The sequence below is a fragment of the Babylonia areolata genome, chromosome 26, assembly GCF_041734735.1.
Source record: "Babylonia areolata isolate BAREFJ2019XMU chromosome 26, ASM4173473v1, whole genome shotgun sequence".
Classification (NCBI taxonomy): domain Eukaryota; kingdom Metazoa; phylum Mollusca; class Gastropoda; order Neogastropoda; family Buccinidae; genus Babylonia; species Babylonia areolata.
The window spans coordinates 44,873,503-44,894,904 of record NC_134901.1 but is presented as its reverse complement, the minus strand read 5'-3'; the positions used below and the strand labels follow the sequence as shown (position 1 = coordinate 44,894,904).

The 21,402-nt window shown below is 44.5% G+C and overlaps 2 protein-coding genes across 3 annotated transcripts in view; one reads left to right on the top strand and one right to left on the bottom strand.

Annotated features, from left to right (window-relative positions):
- LOC143300758 (uncharacterized) overlaps nt 1-1,359 on the top strand; it is a 32,453-nt gene extending 31,094 nt beyond the window's left edge. For both annotated transcript variants that reach the window (XM_076614672.1, XM_076614671.1), the window contains one exon: nt 875-1,359. In XM_076614672.1, coding sequence (XP_076470787.1) covers nt 875-1,272 — 398 coding nt within the window. In that variant the 3' untranslated portion in view covers nt 1,273-1,359. The remainder of the gene's footprint in view (nt 1-874) is intronic.
- Nucleotides 1,360-11,201: 9,842 nt separating this feature from the next.
- LOC143300664 (puratrophin-1-like) overlaps nt 11,202-21,402 on the bottom strand; it is a 116,291-nt gene continuing 106,090 nt past the window's right edge. Inside the window, exons 20-23 of the mRNA XM_076614497.1 lie at nt 21,233-21,352; nt 19,703-19,906; nt 15,253-15,422; nt 11,202-14,531 (exon numbers count right to left, since the gene is read on the bottom strand). Of these exons, the coding sequence (XP_076470612.1) occupies nt 14,526-14,531; nt 15,253-15,422; nt 19,703-19,906; nt 21,233-21,352 (500 nt within the window). The 3' untranslated portion in view covers nt 11,202-14,525. The remainder of the gene's footprint in view (nt 14,532-15,252; nt 15,423-19,702; nt 19,907-21,232; nt 21,353-21,402) is intronic.

Genomic DNA, 21,402 nt, shown 5'->3' with positions numbered 1-21,402 from the left:
TCAGTACGCTGGGCAGGGGAGGGGGTTGGTGAATGGGAGGGGGTTAGGTGTGCGGGAGGTATGTGGTTGCTGTAACAGACTCGGTCTGAGAAAGCTGGGTATGTTTGAGGGGAACAATTTTTATTTTATTTTTTCTTTATCAGCTGTCCGGTCCCATAATCGTATACATACACATACAACAAAGAAACAGTGAGGAAGTGAGTTTAGTTTTAGATGTCTTCATCCAACTTCTTTGTCTTAAGGTTTCTCCCTTACCTTCTTAATGGTGGTATGTGGTATGGAGAACTGTTTAGCTTTGTTGATTTGTTGTGTGTGTGATGCTTGAACTAGAGAGTTGATGCATAGAAATTATGCCCCTGCTTTGATATCAGAGATGGAAAGTTCTCGCAGAATGCAGCTTTGTTTAGATGATTTCTTTTCTGTTTGTGCATGCTAGTTCACAGTCTTTTTTCTTCATTTTCAAATTGTTGATTGTGTCAGACTGTAAATAAAATGTTGAAGATTGATGTAGAGAATCTTATCTCAGGCTTATGATAATAGAGATGTCGGAAAATGTGCCTGACTGTTTTCATGGTTCTGGAGAGTTTAGAAAAACTTAACAAGAAATTTTGGGATTTCAGGAGACTGCTGGAATGTTAAGTCCAGTTTGCACAACTCTCCATGTTTGAAGCGCATTTTGTTGAAACCTACAAAGAAAGGTTTGGTGGTTGAAAGGGTTGCAGTACCTTGGTTGGACAGATTTGGGGAAGTGGTTAGTGTGTGGTTTGAGGACTGTCAGAGAGAAACAACTTGTGAGACATTTCTCATGACTTGTAGCCTTTTGAGAAGTGCACATTACACCATGCTGACGGTGTTCACGTTTTGTCCCCGACAGAGAAAGCAGCCAAACCCCAGGCAGGTCGTGGGGAGCGGGCCAGGTCCCCGTTGGAGAGACAGCCACGGTCAGGTTCGGCAGCCATCCCGGCCTCTCTCCCTGTGGCCACGGCCGCCTCCGTCCCCCTGCCCCCCTCCCCCACCAAAGCACCCTCCTCCGCCAAGCCCCGACCGGCCCCAGCCAAGCCCCCCCACCCTCCCCCCGCCGTCAGCAAGGCAGCTGCCCCCCAGCCTGTCCCCGCTCCCTCCGCTGCTCCCCCAGCTGCTGCCCCTGCCCCCGCGGCAGCGGGCCCGGCGGCCAAGGCCAAGAAGAGCACGACGTCCCGGAGAGAGGAGCTGCTGAAACAGCTGAAGGCTGTGGAGGACGCCATCGCCAGGAAGAAAGCCAAGATGCAGTGATGATGGCCGTCCTGCTAGCCCTGTACAGTGTACAGACCCCGCGTAGTCCATGTGTACATAGTCTTGATATTCTGCTGTCAATTGTTCCATTCAGGTGATGATCGGTGCATTTGAGCAACAATTTGAAACAAAATAAGTCTCTTTTTTTCACAATTGAAATTACTATTGGGTTGTAAAAAGGCAGGTTGTTTTGTTTTTAAACAAGGGGACAGGGGATTTTTAGGGATCACCAAGGGAATGTGTTAAGTGCACTTGATAATGCACTGTGTGTGTGTGGATGGAGTGTTGCTAGCCGTCAGGTCAGTCAACAGGTAGCAGGCTGTATCGGATCTTTCTGATGAGGTGTAGAAATATTTCACAAAAAGTGTGGAAAAATCAGGACTGTGGGATGGCTCCTCTTTGAAAGTGATGCTTAGTTCAAAAGATTGGAGGCCTGTTTAAACCATAAACTGGTTATGTTTGTTATAATGATTTTCTTAAAAGCTGTCTCTATCTAGATCTTTACCAGATTGCATTCTTTCTACATTTGTTAATTGCATTGGTCAGCGTATATTTTTCAGATTGAAGTGTGTGTGAGAGAACTATTTTCTTAAGGTAGGGAGTCGAGTGTGTGCATGTGCATGTTGCTGCTTACATATGTGACATGTATGATTGTGCTCGTGTGTGTGTGTGCATGTCCATTTTGAGTCCTTCACAGCCAGGAGAAAATGCTTTGGCGTTTTCCAGGTGACGCTGACTCAAACCGTGCCTCCAGTTTGACAGAGTGGACAGGCATAATTATGGTGGTCCTCACGTGGGTGTGAATGTCTTTCCATGGTGACAGTCATCTTTACTGTGGTCCTGTCGTCACATTATCGTTATGATGAAAGTTTAATGAAAAAGCATCACACACACTCAAAAGTTGAAGGCCTATGGATGCCTTTTGTTTGCTTGTATCTAGTTCATGTATGTGTGTGTGTGAGTGTGTGTGTGTGCATATTGAAATGGATCAGTCTGCAAGTTAGACCTTCATCAGGTACATGCTCATGGAAGTCAAAATATTCATAAACATTTGTGTATATTTTTTCAGTGGAAGCAGTCTGTTTTGATACATTTGCAGACAGAAGGGTCAGACTATCTCTTTTTGTGTTCATTCTTACTATTGTGAGTATATGTAATAGTATATCAGTTGACAATTCAAATTGTGCTGAAGAAGTTGTTTGTGTCAAATTGAAGGGGAGGGGAGGTTGAATGGTGAATCAACACTTGGATGTCATGGTACACTTTCAGCTTGGTTTTCATCATCGTTTTTACATGGTCTGTACATTGTGTTGGCCAATCAGTTGTCATTCTTTATATTGTTTCCATATTGATTCATCTATCAACAGATTTGTAGAAGCACTTCTTTTTGTTTAAAAAAAAAAAAAAAAAAAAAGGAGGAAAAAAAAAACCGGGAAAAAAAGAGGAGAGAGAAAAAAAGAACACGCACACATATATATAGATATGACTATGTAGATATATATAGAGAGAAAGTGTGGGATGATGGATGACCTCACATCACCATTTTGTTTTTGAGTACACAGTTTGGCATTTTTTCCAAAGTTTTGAAGGTGAAAGAACCAGTTAGGCATTCTCTGCATTGAATTGTTGGAAATTATTGTCCACTTAAAAAAAAGCCTGCAGTTCTTGTCAATATCCATACACTGCATTCTTGCATCGTTCTGTCAAACTTCCTGGCATTCTGGGCACTGAAAATAGAGTACATAACACATATTTTAAGCAGGCTTTTACCTGAAGGGGGAAACCATAAGATAGGGGAAGAACATGAAAAAAGCCAACCCCCCAAACCATCATTGAGAAATGGTTTACAGCATGCAGTGTTTGTTATGCAGGGTCCATTGTCAAGACTGTTTACAAAATTTTATGTCCTTTTGTACTTGGGAACCATTTAATCAGCTGACATTAGTTTCACTGATATTTGACAGACTTTTCTCATTAATGCATGGGTGGAGTTTTTGCTTTTATACTGAATTCAGCATAGTTTCAGTTTAACTCATTCTACTCCCGGTACAAGTTAACTTGTACCATGATTAATTCCCCTGTGGATCAGGTACGAGTTTTCTCGTACCAGCACACAATTCAAATTTCATTCATTCTTATTTGGTACAGTTGGCATTCTAAACTGAACTGTTTACAGATTCCGGAAGCATGAAAGCTTTTTTTCGACCAGTCATATTGCAATTCTTTATTGATTTTTGCTGTTTTAGTGAGCCACCCTGTTTTTTCTGCAGTGGTCTGATGTAGTGCTGGTCCAGGGGAGATGTAGCAGGCAGGTAGCTGTGGGGTGGAATGAGTCAAGGAGGTGTCGGAGCATATGGACAGATCCATGTACGCTACACCACATCTGCTGGCGGAGGGGGAGAAGAGATGCGTTACCTTTGCTCATCCCAATGTGCTAAAAGGCCTTGAGAGCCTATCTTTGGTTTGTTAATGCTATGAAATATATAGTAAGGAGAAAACAAGGGGACTAGCTTGGTGGACCCATCCATATATATAATACTCCTTTATATGTGGTATGCTTGATTGTGTGTGCATATGTATGTATGCATGAATTCAGTATAACAAGAAAAAAATCTTGGCAAAGCTTTGATTAATGGGTAGTTCAGCAGTTTAATCATAAAACAGATCAGAGGAAGATAAAAACATAGTCTGTTACTGTACAGAGTGAAATAGATTGTGTACCATGTTACTGAAGACACTGTATTTATAATGGTTCCCAGTTGGGGGGGATCCACTTGACTTGGTGTTCTCAGTCTTTGCCCCCTGCAGTCAGTCTGCACCTGAAATGTACTGTGGACCCATATTGATCTGGTCAGTGGTGGTCAAAGTGTCTGCTGCCATCTTTACCTCCCAGTTCCACTTTTTGGGATTGGCATTCAGGCTTACATGATACACATACTGAAATTACAAATGCTGAAGTACACTCACCCTGTGCTTCTTTCTTATAATTGTCCTAAACTTCCTTTGTAAAGCTGAGACTGATTTGACGATTGTTATCGAGTATATCATTAACGGATAGTAGATTCTGTAAGAATGAAGATGTTGTTGGATATCTTTATACATGTCGCACAATGAGCAGATATTTTTAGCACTGATGCAAGACGTAGAAAAGTGAAAAGCGATTTTTGAAGTTTTGCAGATTTCATTTTAGTAGCAGTTATGTGATTGATGAGCATGTGTATATCCAACAAGACAGTTGTGTATCTTCGCTAGGGGCCATTGAATGCTTGTTCCAGGTTTTATGCAGTTTCAGTTCTTCTGTGTGGCAGTCACCAGGAATCGACATGGAAATCAATGTTTGTCAAACCCAGACCAGTGCAGGTTGGTCCAACATTGACAGGAGAAAGTGGAGATATGTTGAGGATAGCTTGTAATGGCTGCACATTTCTGACCTTTCTGGAGTCAGTGGTCACTGCCCTCCCATATTTTGTCCTCAAAAACACAGTACTCTAATAAAATAGGTTCTTGTCCCAGAAATGCAGCCTTGTCTTGGGCATTGTGCAGTGAACTATGGACCACAGGCAGTGGCAGGTGGTCGATACTTGCCAGTCCTCCAAGTGACTGGCTGTGTGTTGTTCTGGTGGCTGCCACATCTCTTTCAGGGGGGGTCAGATTGAAGGACATGCACTCCAATCTTCAAATGTTTAAATTATGGCGCAATCCCCACCCTCTGTTTTAACGTCCAAGTCTTCAAATCATTCCCAGGTCTTTATTGTTTTGTACCGGAACTCCAATCTGGTAACCATCAGTTAGGAACCAAGTGACTCCTACCTCATGTCCCCCATGTCAGTGATCCCCAGTGTCAACTCTGACACAGGGTGCAAGGAGAGGCAGGAACACTTTTTTTTTTTATTTTATTTTAATCCTGTCAGGTAAGAAGATATATAAGCAGTTAAACCTAACACACTGATAGTTGCTGCAGTCTAGTGGATAGAGCACTGTAATTCTCAATCTGAGGGACCTGGGTTCAATTCTGGCTGTGGCCTGTTACGTCAGGGGTGGAGAAAAAAAAATCTCCCAGGTCAGCATGTGTGCAGACCTGTTAGTGCCTGCAACATGCCAGCGTGTTAGAAGGGTTTTTTCTTCTTTTTGTTTGTGGCCTTGTGCATTCTGTTGTCACCCACCCTCCCTGTTACCACCCTGTAGATGAGGCCTCAGATTTTTGGATCAACTCTCACCCTGCCTCCCCTCCAGTGTGCTAGTCCAGAAACCCCTATGTAAACCTTTATATACTGGGCACAAAAACAAGGGCCACCATGATGTTGGGGTTGTGTTCCAAACTGGGTCAAATTATTCCTGTATTGTCATGTGTGGGTATTGCAATGAATAGACTGTTTTCGAAGCATAATCATTTTTAAATGTTGAGCATGGATCTTCTAAAACTTGTTTGAAAAGAAAGCAGGTTTTGCATGAAAAGTGTAGTTTTTCTGATCCAGTTTAAACAGAGGGGGGTTTTGTGCTGCATATACAAGGTGGAACGTCGTTTTAAAAATAAACTGAATTATAATGAATGTTTAATTATACATACTTAACCATGACCCAACTAGTGCAGACTCAGGCAGGGGTCTGACATTCTGGTAAGTATGTTATTCAGGTGTTACTTTAGATAGAAAATTTCCTTTCTGCTTTACACATGCAGCTGAATGACTGTAGGTCAAAGACTGGCTGTGCAGTCCGCTTCAGTGCAGACTTCTGACACTTCCCTTTTCTTCTGAACACCTCTGTGCCTTTTTCAATGCTCTCTCACATCGGCCTAGTTCAGAACAGTCCGCATCATGTTGCTGTTCAAGGAAGAAAAAAGAAAACTAGCGACTTGACCTCAGGACAACTAAAAATCATGTGGAAATTTCAAACCCTGCTTATTATGCACAGCAATACTTGACAGTTGCTCTTTGCTTTCATAGCTGTGACAGTGAATGGGAAAGTTCTCAAGTGAAATCCTGTACACACACTGGCTTTACACAACGCTGTACAGGCTTCTACAGAGATACTCTCTTGCTCAAACAATTCATGTGCCATTAAGCAGAATTAGTACTTCTTCTTAGAACTTTTCTCTTTGCTCTCTCTCTCACTGAGGACTGGGTGCCAGTCTTTAGAATGGTTATGGGGTTGGAGTTCTGCTATGAACGAGTCGACTATATCGTCAGTATTGATCACACCTAACTATACACTAACTTTTACAGAAAAAAAAAATGTCTGCTTTGTGGGGATGGGGCAGGAAGGGCACGAACTGAAAAACTGTGCACATACATACCCTTTAGAACACACTTTACCCCTGGTAATGACAGAACAGCAACAGAGAAAAAAAGATGTCTTTCTACAGCAACATTTGCCAGTTCATTTCTGAAATGAATGCTGTACAATACAATGAAGTATTAGAAAATTACCAAGGAGCCATTGAAGGGCTTAAATCCCATCATATCTGAAACCAGTCAGATATACCAGAACAGTTTCAGGTCAGTTATATTAACAGGGTTCATGCAGGTGTTTATCAAAGATTCTTTTTAAAAATGAGCAAGGCTTGTAAGAAGTGACCTTTTGTTTAAGAAAAAAAAGAGAAATATTTAAAACAAAACTTTTGTTTCAGTTAGTGATGAATGAAGTTCAGCAGAGGAGTGCCCCAATTTAAAGTTATATGATTTTTTAACTGCAAAAAACAAACTGAGCTTGAAGTGTCTTTCAGATTAAAACATAGTTGTCTATGTTGCAGATGATCAGTTCATTCAAGAGGCATAGGCAATGCCTTTCATCAAGGTTTCCAAAAAAAAACCCCTGGTCTTTGCGATTTCAAAGGTTTAAAATGGTTTATTCATTGAAAAACTGCATGAACCCTGCCCTGGAGTTTGCAGCTGTCTTGATTCAGCCTTTGCTGTGACCAGTTGCCTCTTCTTACATTTTTCTTTTGTTGTCAGAAAATACCTTCATTTGAATCTGTTTCTTTGAGACCATTTCTTATTGCTTGTGATAGGAAATCTAGTTCTTTGGTTGCCCCTTCTGTTGAGTCGGGCTGTTTTCTACTTGTGCCTGGGAGGCCAGTTTATGTTGGTCGTTCGCCAGCTGCACATTATTTTGTCTTGATGGTTGGCAACGTCTCTTGTGTATACTTAATTCAGAATTTGAAATATACCATGTTTGGGGACAAAAGGAGGGCGGGGGGTGTTCCACATCAGAGAGATCCCCCATTCCAGTCCCTTCATGTTTGTTCTTTTTACCAGGGAATGTTAGTGACGAATGATTAGTGTAAATGTACTTCAGTAGAACTAGACGACAGTTTAGGCCAGATACTGCTGAACCAACCCACAATAATTTCTGTCATTTTGTTTCATGTCATTTCACATGTGTGAGGTTCACCATCATTCATGGGATGACTGGGTTACTTGTGGTGTTAGTTCCATGCAAGTTTTGTTGTCAAAGAATATATGACCAACCATGTTCTCTGTACAGTTACATGTGAAAACTGCCAGATGAAAATAAATGAATGTTTAAATATTCATGTGTTCCTCCTGTTTCTGTTGGTACAGTGTAATGTTTACTTTCAATAATGAAAATGACAGTTGCCAGAATTGTTGTGAAGCTTGTTCCTATTGCTTATTGTCCAGCCGACTGCAAAGGGCCATGTCAGGACGTTCTGAAGCTCACAGCACACATGGACAGTGGTGGGTGGACTCTAACCCAACTGGTCCACATCACAGAAAACATGTCAGTAACTTCAACCAGCAAATACTTCATGTCCACATTCCAGTGGCATGTTCATTTCATGCAATAATGATGACGGTGTGTCATTGAACATAGATCTATGAAGGCAGTTGTGAGGTGCAGGCTGGCTGGTGACTGGTGAGGCCTGTACAGGAATGACATGGCCTGCCACAGCTACTGTAGGGGAAGGTCTGGGAAGGTGAAGGTACACTATGGGCAGCAGGAGTTTTGTGACACCCTCTTTCCTTCAGTGCTGGGTCTGCAGTTGGTCTGGAAGAGTGAAGTGACTTGAAAGACTGATGCCATGACTCCAGTTGGCAGCTTCAGCTGTTACTGTGTGTGGTCTGTGCCACATTTTTGAAGTGAAGGTTCTTTCATGAAAGTCTTTGTATCTCTTTTGAGGTGCTCCTCGCAATTTTGGTGTCAATGGATTGTTCAAACAGTACCATCTTGGGAAGGCAATGATTTTCAGTCCTGACCAGCCCAGCGCATCTGTAACTTGAACAAAACTGCCTTGATGCTGGTGAATGTTGCAGTTTCAGGGACTTCAGTGATGAAAATGGCTGCAGTAAATACTGAGGGTGTTGCGGAAGCAGCACTGGTGGAAGCATTCAAGGAGGTGAAGGTGATGCAACTATGTGAGCCAAGACAAAGCACTAGAAAGGTGGTGGTGTGCACCACAGCTCTGTATACTGTAAATTTGGCTTTTCTTAAGGTTGTTGCTCCAGACACATTTGAGGAGTCTGCCAAATGCGCTGTTTGCCTTGGCTGGTCAGTTGTCCACTTCTACGTCTGTCTCACCAGAGGATATAAAACAGCTCAGATATGTGAACAGTGGGACTGACCAGTGGAGATGACGAGAGGGCAGTACACGCCAGCAGCCATCTCAGTGTGATGGCTGGTGGAGGACCTCAGTATTCTGAAGGCTGACTTGTGGACCAAAGCCCCCAGCATCCTGTGCACAGTGGGACGTCATGCTCTGCAGTGAAGGTTGGGGGCAGACAGCAACATCAGCCAACAGCTCCCTGCAGAGTTGTTCAGTCATCCAGTGAGCCTGCAGCCGTCTCATGATGAACGTTGCCGAGTGTAGGGAACTGTTGCCATCTCTGGGTGAATGTGTTGCCATGTGTAAGGAAGCCTGCAGCCATCTCATGATGAATGTTGCCGAGTGTAGGGAACTGTTGCCATCTCAGGGTGAACAGGTTGCAGTGTGTATGGAAGCCTGTTGCCGTCTCAGGGTGAACAGGTTGCAGTGTGTAGGGAACTGTTGCCATCTCAGGGTGAACAGGTTGCAGTGTGTAGGGAAGCCTGTTGCCGTCTCAGGGTGAACAGGTTGCAGTGTGTATGGAAGCCTGTTGCCGTCTCAGGGTGAACAGGTTGCAGTGTGTAGGGAAGCCTGTTGCCGTCTCAGGGTGAACAGGTTGCAGTGTGTAGGGAAGCCTGTTGCCGTCTCAGGGTGAACAGGTTGCTGTGTGTATGGGAAGCCTGTTGCCGTCTCAGGTGAACAGGTTGCAGTGTGTAGGGAAGCCTGTTGCCGTCTCAGGGTGAACAGGTTGCAGTGTGTAGGGAAGCCTGTTGCCGTCTCAGGGTGAACAGGTTGCAGTGTGTAGGGAAGCCTGTTGCCGTCTCAGGGTGAACAGGTTGCAGTGTGTAGGAAAGGGGATGTAAACACCATCCTTGTCATCCAGGATCACAGTGGCCTGTTTCAACAACATACTAACAACCCAGGTCACCTCAAAACAACTTCACCTTGCATCAACAGCCAATCCTCATTCCAGTCAGACCAGTCCTTGTCACATAAAATCATTCAACATCACTAGGAAAGTTAGACCAGTCCTTGTCACATAAAATCATTCAACGTCACTAGGAAATTAGACCAGTTCTTGTCACATAAAATCATTCAACGTCACTAGGAAAGTTAGACCAGTCCTTGTCACATAAAATCAACGTCACTAGGAAAGTTAGACCAGTCCTTGTCACATAAAATCATTCAACGTCACTAGGAAAGTTAGACCAGTTCTTGTCACATAAAATCATTCAACGTCACTTGGAAAGTTAGACCAGTTCTTGTCACATAAAATCATTCAACGTCACTAGGAAAGTTAGACCAGTCCTTGTCACATAAAATCATTCAACGTCACTAGGAAAGTTAGACCAGTCCTTGTCACATAAAATCATTCAATGTCACTAGGAAAGTTAGACCAGTCCTTGTCACATAAAATCATTCAACGTCACTAGGAAAGTTAGACCAGTCCTTGTCACATAAAATCATTCAACGTCACTAGGAAAGTTAGACCAGTTCTTGTCACATAAAATCATTCAACGTCACTAAGAAAGTTAGACCAGTCCTTGTCACATAAAATCATTCCACATCACTAAGAAAGTTAGACCAGTCCTTGTCACATAAAATCATTCAACGTCACTTGGAAAGTTAGACCAGTCCTTGTCACATAAAATCATTCAATGTCACTAGGAAAGTTAGACCAGTCCTTGTCAATGAAAACGTCCACAACGTGTGTCATCAAGCAAACATTCCCTGATCATATTTCATTCCAACTGGACAGCATCTAACAATCATCTTTTCCTCTCACAAAACCGAATACAAAGCAAATTCACCTGATAAATACTGCACATCAATTCAACTCTACCACCCCTCCCCCTCCAAGGTCACATGAAGCTATCCAAACAACTACCCCTGTCCAATCAGCCCTGTCTTCCTGAAGTATTCCTGCACTTTGTCACTACACTTAAAAGGATAAAGAACATTTATGGTTCTTGCACACACTTAAAATTCAGAATTCTAACTAAAAATTCACAATCATTGCTCAAACATGACTTAAAATTCAGAACCCTTGCACAAACAGAACCGAAAATTCAAAACCCTTGCTTCAACAGAAACGGAAATTCAGAACCTGAACTGAAAATTCAGAACTGTTGCTCAAATATAAACTGAAAATTTAAAAATCTTGCTCAACTTTCTAGAAAGAAGTCTTTCAAATTAAGGAACAAAGTGCAAACGAACATGTACAAAAGAGTGCAAGGTTAGTAATAAAGAAAAAAAGATTAGTAGAAACTCTTAAGTTATGTGTTCTGGGTCAAACATGCATGATTTGTGAGGGGGAAAAAAGAAAGCATACCGTGACCACGAGACGTTCATCATTTGGGTCAGGAAGAACTGCAAACACTCAGAAAGCTGCATGATTATGAATCATTTATTCCACTTTGAAATGTCACATAGCTGGCCACAACACGTGTCTTATCCCAAGGCTGACCAACCACGACATGACCTCTCTCTCTCTCATACATGGTGCGGATTCACACTCCAATAACTCCACAAAAACCCAAACACTGTGAAATGTGCACTGTAATCACAAACTTAAACCAGTACACGTCAACTGTACACTTTCAATATTTTTTTCATCAAAAGCACTACAGTAAATGTGAAACAAATCTCAAGGACATTACAGGACCAGAATATTTCTTGCACCTCTCTGCAGGCTGACTTTAAGTGTTCAAGGGAAAGTAATGAAAAAAAAAAAAAAAAAACCCTTGAAAAGAAAAGCCTGTATTTGACGAGAAAAAGAAAACAGCTTGAAAAAGGAGATAACTGCGAGCTAATGCTTAATTGTCACGGCCGACATCTTTTGATGGCCCAAAGTCGAGAGAGTATCATAGTGTGGAAGTGCTCTGAGCACACCTGGCTTCTCATGAACACTGCCCGGAACACCAGCACATCTCATCACACTGGCGAGTTTTCTTTTTTGCTGTCAATAACCACAAACCTCTGCTTGTCTCTCTCTCTCATACTAACTCCTTCATACACTTATCTTCAAGTATGTAAATGCGCTGTTCTCACACTCTCTCCCTCCCCCTTCACCCTGCATTCCACACTACTGTTAAGTAGAGATGAAGACAATGGATAGAGATACAGAACACAGGGAACAGTGGAGACGTTCAAAATGGGATAAATATATAGTGACAAATATTTATCTTTCTTGATCCATAAACTATGTAATTTACAGAACTACTGGAACACGATTACTGCCAAAATGTTCTTTTTACACTGTCACAAACACATGCTCTTTCTCTCTCACACACACATACGCCCTTTTCTCTCCAGAAACTACAGAGGTGAATAATCATTTGAATAACACAAAATGATGAAAAAGACAAAAGACACTTTGCATGACTTGGCAAATTCAAAACTCAATGAACTTATTGTATGGTGTGGAGACAGCTCCACAGAGTTTATTAGATTCCAACATAAACTGCCATATATATATATGTATATATATACCTGTGCATGATATCAATACATACATGCATCGAAATGACAGCTAACAAACTTGTACACACAGGCATACACATTAAAAATGACAAACCAATAAGAACACATGAATACAAAAAGTTGAGGAAAAGCATAATGAATTATACAGATATAATCTGCACAAGTATACAGAATACACTTGGTCTTTTAAGACTGAACTTTGCATTGGTGACAAGTCCATGTTAAATCCCAATATGACCACATCAGATTGGGGGAGTGAAAAGTGAACAGTTATCATCAGCCTGCTCAACCAATGACACAGCTGGTGAAAGCAGGGCATGTGTAGTCATGCTCAGTGAACAGCTTTTTTTTTCATTTTAAATTTAAACGTTTTCCTAGGAAAACCTCGAAATGGTCGAAAGGCAAAAAAGCATGTCACACGGCAAGTTGCTCAACCCAACAGAGGTAAGGTAGGATTGTCTTGTGTGTCTGTCTTCGTGCATTTCTTGCCAGCCAAAGCTGGGCAAAACACTGGCTAAATAAACAGAAATAAAATAATGTCTCCCCATGGAAATTTAGTGTCTGTGCCTGAAACATCACTGTTTCTAACACATGTGCTTTTACAGTGCTGAACATGTGACACTTGATATCTGTACAGCAGGAAAAACACATGATACACAAGTCTCATCATTTGCTGTTTATCACTTATCTCCACTGACCACCAACAACTTCACATCTGATAAAATCCAAACTTCCTGGGCTGTCTACATGCCCAGACCACCAACAGTCATACCACTCACTACACAACAAGCCCTGACTGTTTAGGTCCGTCAGACTCAGCAATGTAACTGGGCATATTTCAATCAAGTTGTCACCCGGACCACGCTTGAATTTTAGAGTTCAAACTGAAACAAACAAATCTAGAAATAACCCAAGCAAAAATGAAATTTTATGAATTCTTGTTTGCCAGGAAATGTTTAAAAAAAACCTAAACAACAACAACAACAAAAACCCATGTGACACAACCCAAGATTTGGACCTGAAACTGCTTTTCGTTACAGAGCATTCTCCTTGGGACTTTTGATGTTTCACGCATGCATCTCTGATCATCAGCCGAAAGTCTTGAAAAGAAACGGCTCTCTCACGAACACTTCTGCAGCATGCTTGGAGTGACAGTGGATGATGGTACGACTCATACGTCAACTTTATCACTCAACTCTTTACTATTAAAAAAGAACCAAAAACAACAACCACCCCAAAATAAATAACACTGGAAGCCTAGTAAAAGTGTGGGTGGCCAACAGTATATTACAGTGCAATTTTCTGGATGGGGGAGCTGAATGCCAGGTTGAGCAAGTGCTTTCCCCAGTGCAGCTAACCAGAGGGGCCTGTTCTCTGTGTTCCAAACACAGGAAGCAAAGAGGTTTGGGCAGGACAGACAACACAACATATCCCCCAATAAATTAAAAACCCGTTCATAAATATCAATCCTCTCTGCTGTCAGGCACTGTTTCCTAAAAAGCCTGTCGACAGTGGAAGTTCTGTAACCTTCACTAGGGCAGGGTGACCACTGTCATCACGGTTTCACACCATGTCTCTGGCCACGGTAACAGCAAACTGACTACATCGGCCACAGAACATACCAGTGTCTCAAAGTCGTAGTCAGTCAAAGACAGACCCAGAGTAACACGTTCAAAAGACATCTTTCCCCAACCCTGTAGCACGGCCGACAAAGACACAGTGTCCACTCAGCCCTCCACACACACACTGACCAACTGACCATCGTCCTCCCTCAGCCAGGCCACGAAGACCACAGTCCATCCTGACAACAACTGACCAACTGACCGTCACCAGCTGTTAAGGCCAGTCCCCCTTCCTTCATGCCCACACAGGACAGGGGACAGGTGGTGCAGCAGCCAGCACAGTGGTGAGAAGGAAGGATACAGCGTGCTGGGCTGACCAGGAACGTCACCACTTTTCTTCAACACGTCAACACACACCCACATCACGACACTGCCAGCACACCTGTACCACCACCTCACACCTGTCTTCCCTTCCTCCAACACACAGTCTGTGGTTCTGTCTGTCTGGCAGCAGCAGTGGCAGTGGCGGCAGGTGGCAGGTGGAGAAGACGAAGAAAAGGATGTGGAGAAGGTAACTGTGTTTTTCTTCCTTCCTCCAGTGACAGGTGTGGCTGGGGGATGTCGACTGATGTGACTCGACTAGAAAGGACAAAGCCATGCCTGGCTTCTCACACCTGAAAACACACAGAAAGTGATCTTCAACAGACTTGTGCGGAAGGAAGCCTGTATTCAACACAAAAGGAAATATATTTCAGAACTCAACCAGTTCGAACACACATAGATGCTGAAACGCCCATCTAAAACCTGCACACGCACAGGCACACGCACACACACAAACACACATTCAGTTTCAAAGAGAAGTCAAAGTGTGCAGACTAATCCTTAAACATTTTATCACTTATGCTTATGTATGTATGTAAACAGAAAACAAAAAGGAAATAAAACAAATCCAACCAGGTAAACAAACTGGTAAATAAAAACAAATTAAAAAGAAAGACATAAAGAAGACAAGGCAAATGAAATGTAATTCAATGAAAATGAACTACGTTCTATGAACATGTGCACTCACACACACACACCCGCATGCACATGCGTGCACACACACACATAATACACACACGCCTATCTGCAGTCTCACTGACACCCTTTATTGACAATTACCCAGGCTCCATGTTCTGTTACACACTTGTAAATATATTCACTCACACACACATACACACACTCTCTCTGCCTATATATTGTATGTGTATCTCAGATACTGAGAATCACATGGACTTATGTACATAAACACACATGCACACTCACACACACACACACTGTGCATGCACCAAACTGCAGTCCATTCACACTCCCTATCCACACAGAGACGTTGCAAGAGAAGCGGCCAGCCCTCACATCGGTCATGATGGGCTCCGTGAAGCTCTGGTTGAGGACCCCCGAGGGCTGGAGGACGCCGGAGAAGCCTCTGGTAGGGGAGGTCACTGACGACTGCTGCTGTGGCTGCCGTGGCTTCCCTCCCCCTGGGTCCCCCTCCCCCACCCCCTGGTCCACCTCGATGCCCGACTCTGCACACCACACATGGCACACACTGCACTGACCACAACCACACATGGCACACACTGCACTGACCACACCACACATGGCACACACTGCACTGACCACACCACACATTGCACTGACCACACCACACATGGCACACACTGCACTGACCACACCACACATGGCACAGTGCACTGACCACACCACACATGGCACACACTGCAGTGACAACACCACACATGGCACACAGTGCACTGACCACACCACACATGGCACAGTGCATTGACCACACCACACATGGCACACACTGCACTGACCACCACACATGGCACACACTGCACTGACCACCACACATGGCACACACTGCACTGACCTGGCACACACTGCACTGACCACCACACATGGCACACACTGCACTGACCACCACACATGGCACACACTGCACTGACCACACCACACATGGCACACACTGCACTGACCACACCACACATGGCACACACTGCACTGACCACCACACATGGCACACACTGCACTGACCACACCACACATGGCACACACTGCACTGACCACACCACACATGGCACACACTGCACTGACCACACCACACACTGCACTGACCACACCACACATGGCACACAGTGCACTGACCACACCACACAGACCACACCACACACTGCACTGACCACACCACACATGGCACACAGTGCACTGACCACACCACACAGACCACACCACACAGTGCACTGACCACACCACACATGGCACACAGTGCACTGACCACACCACACATGGCACACAGTGCACTGACCACACCACACATGGCACACAGTGCACTGACCACACCACACATGGCACACAGTGCACTGACCACACCACACATGGCACACAGTGCACTGACCACACCACACATGGCACACAGTGCACTGACCACACCACACATGGCACACAGTGCACTGACCACACCACACATGGCACACAGTGCACTGACCATACCACACATGGCACACAGTGCACTGACCACACCACACATGGCACACAGTGCACTGACCACACCACACATGGCACACACTGCACTGACCACACCACACATGGCACAGAACACTGACCACACCACACATGGCACACAGTGCACTGACCACACCACACATGGCACACACTGCACTGACCACACCACACATAGCACAGTGCACTGACCACACCACACATAGCACAGTGCACTGACCACACCACACATGGCACACAGTGCACTGACCACACCACACATAGCACAGAACACTGACCACACCACACATGGCACACACTGCACTGACCACACCACACATAGCACAGTGCACTGACCACACCACACATAGCACAGTGCACTGACCACACCACACATGGCACACAGTGCACTGACCACACCACACATAGCACAGAACACTGACCACACCACACGGCACACAGTGCACTGACCACACCACACATAGCACAGTGCACTGACCACACCACACGGCACACAGTGCACTGACCACACCACACATGGCACAGTGCACTGACCACACCACACATAGCACAGTGCACTGACCACACCACACATGGCACACACTGCACTGACCACACCACACATGGCACAGTGCACTGACCACACCACACATGGCACACAGTGCACTGACCACACCACACGGCACACAGTGCACTGACCACAACCACTGGCCTCCAGGCATGGTGGACATCATGGGAGATCACTGCTAATCTCTTTGTGTGTGTGTGTGTGTGTGTGTGCCGATTATCATAATTTATCCACGCCAGAAAGTTGCCATGAAGACAGAAGAAGGAATTCAAAACTCTGATCTAGATCCACGTTTTGCTCTTTAAAACAAATGCTGACTGACATGGAAAACTAACACTTTGTTTTAAAAGGTGAGCATAAATATCATTTGGATGGAAATATCAAAGTACTGCTAACATCTCCCCCCCCCCTCCCCATCCCCCTTAGCAGGAATCACATATATGAGCCATGAAGTACATGTTATGTAACTGTAATGCCACAAAATGATCAAGCCATATCCATGAACTCCACTTGCATCAAGGTGGGGTCTTTCCCAGCAAGCCGTGTGCAGCCTTGGTAAATGTGAAGGGGGGCTCAGCAAGTTAACTCAGTACGGCCAGTCCTCTCTTCTCCTCTCCACAGACCCCTCGGATGTCCAGTGGGTGTCTGAATGACCCAACCTTTAGCTTCCGTCGTCAGAATTGTGGTATTCTTTGTCAACATTCACCTCTTCAGTATAAGAGCCTTCCGCTTGCAATATTTTGATGATGGTAATTGGGGTGAAACGCTGTTAACGTCGTCTCTTTCGCCATTCGTATGGAGAGAGTTAAACACATTGAAATGGAAAACAGCTGGTGAGGAGTGAGGTTTAACACCTACATTCCTGCGAATGTGTCAACCTGTATCTGTAGTTCTCATTTCAACATCTATCACCCAACATTTTTTCATCACTTTATAATAATCTTTTTTTTTCTTTTTTTTTTTTCAATGTTAAACTTTCCAATTGGTGCAGGTTTGTTTTTACAGTTGGTACAGGGGTACTGTTTTGTTACAATGTTTCAGTTTCCAGTTATTATCACTGTTCATAGTTCAGATGACCGCACAGGGCCATATCAGGTCTGCCCAATTATACAAATGTCCAACCATGTTTAACACAAAACTGTGACATATCATATAAAAATTTTTAAAAAATCATTAAGATAAACCTACAAAACACAGTTCATGACATATTTCTTAACCATTTAGCTCCTTAGGGCAAAAATAATTAGGCCATGCTGAGGACGTCAGCCATTCCTCTGAATTTATCATCCACAGATTACAAAAAATGGTAAAAAACCATACTTCAAAGGTGGGAATGCTATTTACACTGAAACACCCCCAGCATCCAGTCCATTACAGTTAGTACAGGGGTATCATTTTTTTTACAATGTTAAGCTTTACAGCTGATATAGATTTATAATTCTTTTTCAACGTCTAGCATTACAGTTGGTACAGAACTATCCCCACTTATGCGCTGCAGCGCCTTGTAGGCTGAAAATTACCCTATTTCCTGACCACTTTGACATTGACCACTGTGACCCTGACCTCTCTCGGCACTGACCAGTGTGACCCTGACCTCACTGTGACACTGACCGGTGTGACCCTGAGCACTCTCGCCACTGACCACTGTGACCCTGACCTCACTGTGACACTGACCAGTGTGACCCTGACCGGTGTGACCCTGACCACTCTCGCCACTGACCACTGTGACCCTGACCTCACTGTGACACTGACCACTCTCGCCACTCACCACTGTGACCCTGACCTCTCTCAGCACTGACCACTCTCGCCACTCACCACTGTGACCCTGACCACTCTCGGCACTGACCACTGTCGCCACTCACCACTGTGACACTGACCACTGTCGCCACTCACCACTGTGACCCTGACCACTGTGACCCTGACCACTCTCGGCACTGACCACTGTCGCCACTCACCACTGTGACACTGACCACTGTCGGCACTGACCACTGTCGCCACTCACCACTGTCACCACTCACCACTGACCCTGACCACTGTCGCCACTCACCACTGTCGCCACTCATCACTGTCACCACTCACCACTGTCGCCACTCACCACTGTCGCCACTCATCACTGACCCTGACCACTGTCACCACTCATCACTGACCCTGACCACTGTCGCCACTCACCACTGTCACCACTCATCACTGACCCTGACCACTGTCGCCACTCACCACTGTCGCCACTCACCACTGTCGCCACTCACCACTGACCCTGACCACTGTCGCCACTCACCACTGTCACCACTCATCACTGACCCTGACCACTGTCACCACTCACCACTGTCGCCACTCATCACTGTCACCACTCATCACTGACCCTGACCACTGTCGCCACTCACCACTGTCGCCACTCATCACTGTCACCACTCATCACTGACCCTGACCACTGTCGCCACTCACCACTGTCGCCACTCATCACTGACCCTGACCACTGTCGCCACTCACCACTGTCGCCACTCATCACTGACCCTGACCACTGTCACCACTCATCACTGACCCTGACCACTGTCGCCAATCACCACTGTCACCACTCATCACTGACCCTGACCACTGTCGCCACTCACCACTGTCGCCACTCACCACTGTCACCACTCACCACTGACCCTGACCACTGTCGCCACTCACCACTGTCACCACTCACCACTGACCCTGACCACTGTCGCCACTCACCACTGTCACCACTCATCACTGACCCTGACCACTGTCGCCACTCACCACTGGACATCATGGACTGGCGGTGGAGGTGGCGGGGGCTGTCGATGGGGTCAAAGGCCAGGTTGAGGGAGCCGAAGAGGCCGAGGCTGGAGTGGCTGGAGTTGGACGAGGAGTTGCTGCTGACGGAGATGATGGAGTGGGGCCGCTTGTTGCTCTGCCTCAGGTACTCCACCGACGTCACAGCTATTGAGTTGCGGGTGCGTGCTGAAATCATGGAGGTGGTTTTTACTTTACATGCTGCTTGTTGACCTGTATGTAATGCTCATGTCCCCACACACACATGGCTAATATATTTCTTTTATAAACTGCTTGCTTACATACATCTAATGTACATGTCCCCACACACACATGGCTAAAAATATGTCTTTCTTTCATGAACTGCTTGCTGACATTTATCTGATGTACATGTCACACACACACACACACGGCTAAAACTATATGCATGTCTTTCTTTTACAAACTGCTTGCAGCATACATCTAATGTACATGTCTCCACACACACAAACGGCTAAAACTACATGCATGTCTTTCCTTTACAAACTGTTTGCTGACATACACCTGATGTGTATGTCCATGAACACACACACTCACTGTCATGTTCACTATCTTTTTCTTGTAACACTATATTCAAAGATACATAACCTTCCTCTACATGCTTACATTAATGCTGATGTGATGTCTGCGTACACTCTCTCATGCACACAGTCTTTGTCAACTAGTACTATGTGCAAGAACATACACATGCTTTCTCATATGAAAATCACTAACAATGGTGAGCAAAAACTAGAGATTTTCTGATCTCCCACGTCAACAGACATGCCAGTGCCTGAACCCCCTTTGTGTAGACATGTACAGAAGATCAGACGCACATTAAAGATCCTATAATCCATGTCAGTGTTCAGTGTGCAATGTTTTTAAAAGCGAACATGTGATATGCTTTTATTTGAGAACATATGATTATTACTCTTGTTTAATCAAGTAATCCGCGTGTGTGGGGTGGGTGGGTGCGGGTGTGTGCTGATTATCTGGTTGCGGCTTTCCGCAAATTATCTTTATTCTTATCTTATCTGTCTATTATAATCAATGTGCAGTATAGTAGGCTATGTTTATAATTATATTCAAATAATGTTTCTTAATTCTTTCTGTTTTTTACATTAAGAATACTAGTTATTACCTGCAGTGTGTGGATGTATGTGTGAAACGGTGTATGTGATATTTTTTACATTTGTATCTTCGTAATATTCGTAAAAGCTGTTGTTGACTTTTACAGTTATGGTCCCCATGTTGTTTACTTGTCTATGTTGTGATAATGCACCTGACCAAATTTCTCCAGTTGGAGATACTAAAGTTATTCTTATCTTATCTTAACAAGAACATTCCTGACATGCATTCCCTTCGTTCCCCCCAAAATGGAGTGTGACAACCTACAAGGCAGAGGTAAAAACCGTCATAAATTCTGAAGCCCACTTATGTACACCAGTGAATGAGGGAGTCGCAGCCCCTGGACAAAGAAGAAGAGGAGTGACTGACCCCCTTTGTTGGAGACGGTGATGTCCAGTGATCGTGCGTTGATGTTGTCACTGCTGGGCTTGATGTCCATGCACGGCTTGTTGCCAATCCCCATGGACGCCATTTCATTGATGTGTGACTCTGACACACATAATAATTTGAATAATCCCCATGAAGACCATTTCATTGAT